At 31.5% G+C, this 9,798-nt stretch overlaps 5 protein-coding genes across 5 annotated transcripts; 2 read left to right on the top strand and 3 right to left on the bottom strand.

Moving 5' to 3' along the window:
• Nucleotides 1-1,164: 1,164 nt before the first annotated feature.
• On the top strand, nt 1,165-3,708 carry TPHA0A06090 (Zn(II)2Cys6 transcription factor; the record flags this gene model as incomplete). Its single annotated transcript, XM_003684068.1, has 1 exon — nt 1,165-3,708. One exon carries the CDS (start codon nt 1,165-1,167, stop codon nt 3,706-3,708), a length of 2,544 nt encoding a protein of 847 aa, XP_003684116.1.
• A 131-nt stretch (nt 3,709-3,839) lies between these two features.
• TPHA0A06080 (PQ-loop repeat-containing protein) lies at nt 3,840-4,583 on the bottom strand (the record flags this gene model as incomplete). Its single annotated transcript, XM_003684067.1, has 1 exon — nt 3,840-4,583. The coding sequence occupies one exon, from the start codon at nt 4,581-4,583 to the stop codon at nt 3,840-3,842; it is 744 nt and encodes a 247-aa protein (XP_003684115.1).
• Nucleotides 4,584-5,137: 554 nt separating this feature from the next.
• Nucleotides 5,138-6,259, top strand: TPHA0A06070 (putative cystathionine beta-lyase; the record flags this gene model as incomplete). Its single annotated transcript, XM_003684066.1, has 1 exon — nt 5,138-6,259. One exon carries the CDS (start codon nt 5,138-5,140, stop codon nt 6,257-6,259), a length of 1,122 nt encoding a protein of 373 aa, XP_003684114.1.
• A 235-nt stretch (nt 6,260-6,494) lies between these two features.
• Nucleotides 6,495-7,319, bottom strand: RPN12 (proteasome regulatory particle lid subunit RPN12; the record flags this gene model as incomplete). The annotated part of the gene is made up of 1 exon (XM_003684065.1): nt 6,495-7,319. The coding sequence occupies one exon, from the start codon at nt 7,317-7,319 to the stop codon at nt 6,495-6,497; it is 825 nt and encodes a 274-aa protein (XP_003684113.1).
• A 455-nt stretch (nt 7,320-7,774) lies between these two features.
• On the bottom strand, nt 7,775-9,589 carry RTG2 (Rtg2p; the record flags this gene model as incomplete). The annotated part of the gene is made up of 1 exon (XM_003684064.1): nt 7,775-9,589. The coding sequence occupies one exon, from the start codon at nt 9,587-9,589 to the stop codon at nt 7,775-7,777; it is 1,815 nt and encodes a 604-aa protein (XP_003684112.1).
• Between the last annotated feature and the right edge of the window lie 209 nt (nt 9,590-9,798).

Raw genomic sequence — 9,798 nt, 5'->3', positions numbered from 1 at the left:
AAATAATTTACTATTATTTTTAAAGTAACAAAGGTCTTGAGGAGAATTAAAAGATGCTTCAACGACAGGTACAATATTGCTGATGTTGGTGGTAGTAGTATTTAGTAAATTACTGTTCATGTTTTAGTATATATTATATATTGAGGTGATTCCTCCTCTTATTACATAATCTATTAACCAGGATATATAATAATGCAAATAATCACATGAATTTTAAAGAAATTATGCTCCCATTTATTTGTCTATTTTTTCAATTCAGGAAAGTAATAGATACAAATCAGCAATTTTTAGAGTACTACAGTGTCATATTTTATGACTTATTGTAATTTGTCTTTACTCAAGTCGGACTAGGATATAATAATATGTTTGTGATATATTTTTTAATCTCCTACTATTTATGCAATTTTTGACAGTGCTAAAATTTTTAATTAGAACCGATAAATGATAACCGAATTGTTAATCATCAATATATATATATATGTTTCATTCATACTTACATGCAAGGGGGATTATTTGAATTTCCTTTCATTATAGCTATATGCTATCCTATTTGGAAATTAATAAGATTTAAATCAACACCTTAGGAAAACGAAAAGTGAACGAAATAAGAAAATAATTCAATTTTATCTTCCAAAGCTGCGAATATTTCTATGGTATTGCAATGCAATAGAAACCTTATATTATGGGTTATGCTGAAGTATACAATGAAACATATCAGAAGTTAGTTGTTGACTAAGTTTCTCTCCAAGACATTAATACATTGAACTTTTCATAATGACAAAATGAGTTAGTATTAGCAATAAAGATGCTGTTGCCTTCAGACTAGAAGTGTGATTTTAATAAACCCTTTTTATGAAAATGTTATTTTGTTTAATGTTTCACAGGACTACTAAATCAATGCGCTTTTTTGACAAAGATGGGAACGCTCATTAAAAAGAAAATTGAATAAATATGATCTGAGTTAAGTATCTTGATATCGTAAAATACATGTTCATGCTTGGTTGGTTTTGTCAAGTATCGACTTAGATGGCAAGTGATACAAGTTATTTTTGAGCAAATATTTTGTTATACCTTCTAGATAGAAAGTTAACGACATATCATATCATATCTGTTAGAGTATAATATTAGAAACCTCGTGTAATCAATTACAGATAGATACGATGTATGCCAATGGCTATGAAAAAAAGAAGATTAAACAATGGTTGCTGGACTTGCAGGACTAAGAAAGTTAAGTGTGATTCGAAAAAACCTTTCTGCGATAAATGCAAAGATTCTGGTCTTCATTGTGACGGTTATGAAGTTAGACTAACTTGGCTAGAAGGAACAAAATTTGACAAATTTGGAGAACAAATAACATCTAAGAGCTCGGACAAGAACGATGAAGATATCCGACATCAAAGAAGTTCTATTAAATTTGTTAAATACAAAAATATACCTCTTCTTCAACAAGAGCTGAATCTCAAATTACAAGAAAGTGAAAATTTAAACCCTAACGTAATAATAAATAACTATAATGGTACAAAAATGGTTTTTGTATTTCCAGTGGAATGTAGGAGTGAAAATACACATGGTATCACTAGTATAAACAACACAAATACAACAGTATCTAATTATAAACATTATGGCTCTCCTTCAAATATTAAAAATAAGCCAATTTTTGATTCTCAAATTAGAACAGAATCTGCTATAGTTGACAATGTCTTTTGTCATACAAATCAGACTGGCTATAATTTGCAAGTTGGACCTGATGATTATAAAATCTTAGATTCAGAAATGCTACTAACGACAATTCCAGAATTAGAAACAATATCCACTGATTTGAGAGAAGATGCTTTACTGTCTATGTTTGCTTTGCAAGAGCATAATCTTCCACTTCATTGGCCATTAGAAAATTCAATAGAAAGTAAGAAAGGACATGATAGTTGTTCAGGTACGGATCTCCCTAATTCGAACGTAAAAACTAATGCAATTGGAGATCAGTCACTCCAGTGGGCGTTTAAAGCATTATTTGATAATAGTAGTTATAGTGACGATTATGATCATAATACAAATAACCTTAATAATAATTGTAATGATGTTCATGAAAATGCTTCAGAGTCGTCATTAATGTTAAATGACCATATGCTTCATAAATCTCCTGTTATTAATGAACATAGTATGTATAAGGTGACAGATAGAAAATTGAATGTGATTAATGATTTTCCTAGAGAACTTTTTGAAATTGTAAAAACAAATACTACACCGTTTGATTTCAATCCAACTTTGATGATTGGAGAAGAGGAGTATACCATAGAAACGACAAGTTTATTAATTAATGGTTTAACAAATTTCCTTTTAAAGTATTTTATAAAAAATGTTGCAGATTTAATGATTGTTGTGGCTGCCTCAAAAAATCCTTGGAAAACTATTTATTTCCGTAGAGCACTAAATGCAATGGGAAGCTTGGCAGGCTTAAGAGAAGTTTCCAATTCCGAAAATTCAATTTTAAATTCCGTATTAGCTGTATCATGTTTTCATTTAATCAATAAATTTCAAAAAAATTCAAAGTTACAAAATTATTTTTTAAATCTTGGCATAAAGTTTAGGTCGAGTGCGTCGAAATTTTTGAATCAATCTATCCAAGATAAATTACAAAAGGAAAAATACAAAGATATATTATGTGCGATGTTAGCAATGAGTTCTGTAGATGTGGTATGGGGCACCATGACGGATAGTTGGCAGTATTTAAATTTATGTGAACAGTTTATACAAAAAAGACTATCGACTAAACCAAATTTATCTAAAAAGGCAAAATCTTTACATGAAATATTTTCATTATTTCAATTAATTCAGGATAGTACTTCTTTGGATAAAATAACCCCGTCTGAAATAATAGATTTTGATGACAGCACAGATCAAGCAGTTATTAAACTCTATAATAAAGATGGTACCTCAACGAACAATGTTAGTAGAATGAGTTTAAATCCGATTGACATAGAAGCCAATGCATCAGGTAGTAAACAGAACACTGTCAAGATTCCAATATTTGACGAATTTTACCAAAAGAAGTGCTATTTTTCGTATAGCACACCGTCAAGAAATGAAGTACTGGAAAGTGACAATCCTTTCGGTCTTCCCAATTCGTTGATCTTACTATTTTCTTATTGTACTAAAATAGTTCGTCATTGTATTTATTATAAAAAACATGGCCAGACCAGACCTCCTAAATTCAGCTACGCAGTCAAGCAATTTGAGGAACAGTTAATGAATTGGTTACCAGAATGGAGTTTTTGGCTTGATGATTCCAAAAATATTTTTATAAATAAAACAATCGAAGCTATTTATCATCATACAATGAGTTTCTATTTTGGAGTAAAGGTTTATTATTTTACTATGGTGAAAAATTTACCACTTGAACTTGTTCAAATATATGTTGAAAAAACGTTGCATCATTTGAATATAATAAGGACCTTAATAGAAAAAGATAAAATAAATGTATTACCACTTTTCTGGCAAGGCTTTATAGCAGGGTGTGCATGCACTTCTGTGCAAAAACAAGAAAGTTTCAAGTTATGGGCAGGTAAGCTATCTGAATATGGAATGGGATCATACTGGGGGGCAAGACAGGTCATGTATGAGGTTTGGAAAAAACGGAGTGCCGATGTTAATAGTACCGATAACTGGTATGAACTTTACAAGAAGAAAAAGATGAATCTAATGCTGTTTTAAATTAAGAAGGAGACAAATATAACTGATATCAAACACTTCAAAAAGTGTAACTTATATTTAATTTTTGATTTGCTTATGTATTATAAAAGAAATACCCGCCAATTTACTAAATGCTGAATTGTTCAGTTTTGTTACTTTTTCTGTTCATCAATATATGAAACTTTTTCATTTATTGATGAACATTGCATTTCCAATTCCTCATTGTCTTCAGTATCTTTATTGAATCTATATCTTAAATACCATATTAGATGAGAAACAGCAATCCCAACTTCCATAACAGCAACGCATGAATAAAGAATAATTCCTAAAGTGTCGAACTTTCCAAATATTACACTGATGATAGAAAGCCATGCTCCTAAAGAATCAATGAAGAGGAATACAAAATTAATTCCTACAACTCGTCCTTTCCTTTTCAAAAGATCTATGTATACGGGTAAAAATCCAACGATAAGTAAAATGACAGCACTGATGCCGAAAATTAAAGCTGGCCATTTAATTCCTCTATCATATAGTGGTCTTAAAGTTAATATGCATGGCAGCTCCAAGGATAAATCCAGAACTATAGTGCCACTCAAAACTAAGATTATAGTTTTTTTATTATACTCTACTGGTGGATAGTAGCATGCCTGGATAAAGCTAATGAAACAGAAAAACATAAATACATGTGGCTGTATTTGTAAAACGATATTTGCCCTTATAATGCAGAAATAGATGCCGAAAGGAATCCCCGAAAGTACCCAAAGGTACATCATAATGGGTGGAAATCCAGTACAATCTTTTCGTCTCCAATTGGAATATATTTGTGGAATCAATTGAATACACCAGCATACTGTAGCAATTGTCGCCAAAATTGTTGATATCTTGTCAGACATCATAAATAAATTTAATGCTAAGATGATTGGTATGGTTCTTAAACTTGTTAAGGGAATGCCAACAATGTCAATTTTTCTTTTGACTATTATTGAATTACAATATGTTTTAATAAAGAAGTAGTCTAGAATTCGAACTATATGATAATTTGGCCATGTTTTTGTATTTATATAATATTAAACTGGCTTATGCATACGACATATACTAATTAAAACAAGGTGATTATAAGCGAAAATAGGTGATGATAGGCGATGATAGGCGATGATAGGTGAAAATAGGCGAAAATAGGCGAAAATAAGCCAGAATAAGCGAAAGTAGGCGAAACTGAAAATTGAGGAAATGATAAGCGACTTTTTTTAGGAATAGGAATAGATATGCGCTAGAGCATCAAAAATGTATATACCAGAATATTGTATAATAAAAGATATAAAAAGGCAACAGAATTACAAATAAATCAAAAAATCAAAGTCTTTTATTTTATTTCATTTGGATAAATATATTTCAGCAAAAAGAAGTGTCCATCAAAAAAAAATGGTTCAATTGGCTACATCATTAATACATGCTGACAGTTATTTTAATGAAAATCTCTGATATTGCTCCCCCAATTAATGTTTCTACCACCTATAGATATGATGAGCATAATTTAATACCTGCTGCAGAAGTTAAAGATTTTTTGAGCTCAATCGAAGAAAATCCAGTTTATTCACGAGAATCCCATGCTAACAGTTCGAGGGTTCAGAAGGTATTATCAAAAGTTTTGAATGGCCATGCAGTTATATACAACTCAGGCTGCTCGGCTTTTCACGCGCTAATGTGTCATTATAATCCAAAGCGGATATTTTTTGATGAATCATATTTTGGTATTAAAGCTATTGCAAATTTAATCACTAGAAATTACGGTTTGAAACAGTATAGCTTAAAGGACATCGATAAATTTGCACAAGAAGGAGATATTATTCATATTGAAACACCACTCAACCCTTTTGGTACTGCTATCAATATCAAAGAAATTGCTGTTAAGGCACATGCAAAAAAGGCATTGTTATCCGTTGATTCAACTTTAGCACCACCCCCATTACAAAATGCATTTGATTTCGGAGCTGATATTGTCCTTCATTCTGCTACAAAATATCTTGGAGGACACTCTGATTTGTTAGCAGGCGTTTTGGTAGTCAAGACTGAGAAGGAAGCAAGAGCATTAATCGAAGATAGGATTCATCTGGGAACTAATATCGGAAATCTTGAAAGTTTTTTGCTATTGAGATCTTTGAGAACTTATGAAATGAGGTTATCTACGCAATCTCAAAATGTGGTTAAAATAGTTAACTTTTTAGAAACTAATCGATGCCAATATAAGAACGTTATACAACATATTTATCATTCCTCTTTACAGAAGGAAGTTTTCGTTTCAGAACAGCTAAGTAAAGGACATACTGCTGTTTTCGCTGTTATTTTCAAAAGCCAAGAACAGTGTAAAAATTTTGTTCAATATCTGAAGTACTTTCAACATGCGACATCACTCGGTGGGGTCGAATCACTTGTTGAATGGAGAGCAATGAGTGATCCTGACATCGACCCATGTTTAATCAGATTTTCTATTGGATGTGAAAATGCAGAAGATTTAATTGAAGATTTAAAATCTGCACTGTGCAGACTAGAAAAAGAGAATATTAACATGTAGTTTATTTAAGAAGCCCTATAATTTTTTTTGAATGTGAATCAAATGCCAATTAAGCTCATCGATGACTAAGAATCTCTTCTTAGTTTTATTGTGGCACAAAGGAATATCTTAGAAAGTTAATATAACCTTCAAAAGTTATTATAATCAAATAAATTAAAAAAAAGTATTTAAATTTTTGTTTTATGTAATTTCCTGAATTTTCTCCACGTCAGTTTCATATATCATGTATATATGTCTACACAATTGTTTCCAAATTGATGGCATAATTCAAAGTCTTTGATATTAGAGTAGCTCTTTCTTCTTCCGCTTCTTCTTCCTCCTCCTCTTCCTTATCAATTATTGCTTCATCCAAAGATTTGAAAATGACATTACCATCAAGGATTTTCCAACCTCTTTCCAATGCAAAATTCTCGGCTGCTTTTTCACTATCTAAAAACAGCAATGCTTTGATGAAGGTCAAATTTAGATTATCGTATGCTAGCTCTGTGTTATGTGCAATTTCCTCTCTGATAGCAGATAGTAAATTTTCAGTAAAAATATCAAATTCAGGGATTTTAAAACCAGATTTTAACAGTTCCCAAGCTTTTTGATATGCACCTTCCATCAGCCATTTTTCCAATTTGATTGGATAGGATAGTAATTCATTCTCTTCCAAGTTATCTATATGTTTGCTTAGATATTCTAATTCTGAATGGAATCCTGATATATGACCATTAGATAATAAAAGCAATAAATAAATACTGATTAATTTATCTTTATCATTAGATGCGGCTAATGTAGGATTGTTGCTGAAATAATATAATCGTATTTGCGAGAAGTAATTTTGGAAGTTATCAAACTTTAATTGATAAATACTAGATAATGCAATGATTTCAAGGATCCTTTTGGAGATGTTAAGGTCATTGATGTAACTTTCTTCGGTCCTGGATAAATCTGGAATGAATAGATTGTTTTTAATCAATTCGATTTTTAAAGGAGTTGCTAGTTTCTCACAACTCTCATAATCATTTTTGTTGAAGGCAATGTTTAAGCTTTTAACCAGATCAGCTAATGAAGGCATCTTTTGTAATGTATGTTTTTCAGTCCTGTAATAACTTCACGTAGTATAGCAACGTTTTGATCTATAATTTTTAACTAAATTCTCAATCACTTGCTAACTGATTCCTATTATTGAACACGTTTGTCTACGATTGCAATACCTATCTCCTTTATGATAAAGTTGATATAATAAGATCTGATAATGCTTACTATTGTCATATTAATATTTTACTTTTTTGAGTGGCAAAAATGGGAAACCTTAACCAAATATATGTGTATACATATATACATCGTTCGTACACTATGATATAAACTCTTCTTTACTCAGAGATCCTCGCTTTAAAGTAAACGTTTGGGGATATATTCATATATTTATATTATTTTGTAGATATTCTTAGATATTACTTAGTTCATATTATATCAAATGTATACATGTGCCCAAAGTTGGAACTGGGCTTATTACTTATCCTGAAGCAATTAAGAATGGTCATCACGGAATTGTACTGCAATTCTAACCTTCTCTGAACTTCCTTTATACAGTTTTCTTATTTTCTTTTGTAAGGTTATTATTCTTGAACGAACAGATGCACTCGTTTTCAAATCATCTTTAGAAGTTTCAACAATGACTTCATACTCAATAGTTGTATACTTATTTGGTTTATTAGTATTATCTATGGATGATTCATTCTGTTGAGAATCGGTGTTCAATTTTTCATCAATTGATAGGCTTTTCACTTTTTCTTTAACATCTTCAACTTTCTCTCTTTCTGAGATTTTGAAATTTAAAAAGCCGTCTCTGATATTACCACCTGGGTGAACGCCACATATAACAAACATTATAGCACCGATATATTTAGTCCATAATATTATCCTCTTACGTTGTTGTTTATTTGTATCCCGTAGAACCACCTCTTCAAGAGATTTCATGTATTTTTCTTCTACTTCTGGAATATCACCACCCCATCTATTACATAAGGCTATACCAATTAAAGCCCTAGCTCTATGCGATAAGCCATGGCAACCTGCTATAATGCCTGTGGTTGCTATGTGTAAAGCTGCTGTTGGTTGCAGTTCTTTTGGATATGAGGAATGTACAAATGCTAAATTGCATAAAGCTGGTGCTATTCTTTTATAAACAATATCCGGAATATTATGAGCTGGAATAGCTGTTCTTAATAATTGTAAATATTTTGATGCCAATAGAGGAGCATATGGCCTTGTCGAAATAATTAAGGGATCTTGACAACGTATCTCCCTTGGTAGAATAGAGTAAAGAGTACCCTCTCTTACACCACCTTCGCTGAAATATATTGTTTTGATAGGTGGTAATGATTGGAAGGCAGCACTCATTAATAAACCAACGGCTGGTAATTGAATCTTCCTCCTTTCAGAAACCTTAAATATTTTGCGATCTTTACCATATGGAACTGTTCCCTTTAATAATAAGTAATCACATAACGAAGAGAATTCTTCATAGGAACAACAGGAACCACTAATTATTGTTTGAATTGGATAATCTATATTTTGTGAAAGTAGTAAATGCCCCATACCTCTAAGGCCTCCACCACAAGTAAACAAATCAAACCCACCTTTTTTTTTTGCTTCTTCAATCATATCTTGGGGAACATCAATTTGTTGAATAGCATTTTTGTAAGCTTCTCGAATTTCCTCAAACAATGTCTTTTTATCTTCATTATTTAACCTTTTAGTTAATGCACCAGTACCATACGGTAATGAAACAGGTGTAGATGATTGTCTAATTTCACCATTTAAGGATTTAATCCATGAAATTTGGGTGCTTCCACCTCCTAGATCCATATACAGGCCACTGATTTTATTAAACGAAGATACTACACCATACACACCTGTTTTACCCTCTTCATTTCTAGCTAATATTTCAACATCCCATCCGGTTGAATTGTAAATTGCTTCAATAAATTCATTTGAATTAATAGCTTCTCTTGTGGCTTCTGTAGCTACCATGCGAACACTTGTTTCAGGGACACCAAAATCTTCACATATTAGTTTAAATCTTTTCATTGCGTTGCATACCTCAGTAATGACTTCTTCTGGAATAGGTTCTTTTTTTAAAGAGGTGATTGCGGAATATTGAACATCGAATAATGATATGCCAATTCTATCTTTAAAAACACAAGGCATGATTCTAGCATGGTGTTCAGCTTTCGATGATATACTAAAACGTATACCATTAGAGCCAATGTCTACAACACCTATCAGATTTCTTGATACAACCTCTGTTTCGGTGTCACTATGGTCTGAAAGTGCTGACATTATGATACCTAGGTAACTCGATTTAGAAGCAATATTCCGTGTGGATAACTTCTCTTTGCTGAAGAATAATTATTAATTCGTCTTGAACAATTGAATAGTAAATTAGATATGTGAACTTAAATGACAATTTAACCTTAAACCGTATACGAAATTCTAGGATATTTTTATAAGTGCTATTCATTTTCCAAGACTATCCAAACTTCCATTTT

The sequence above is a fragment of the Tetrapisispora phaffii genome, chromosome 1 (genome assembly GCF_000236905.1).
Source record: "Tetrapisispora phaffii CBS 4417 chromosome 1, complete genome".
Classification (NCBI taxonomy): Eukaryota; Fungi; Ascomycota; class Saccharomycetes; order Saccharomycetales; family Saccharomycetaceae; genus Tetrapisispora; species Tetrapisispora phaffii.
This window is presented reverse-complemented; position numbering and strand designations above follow the sequence as displayed.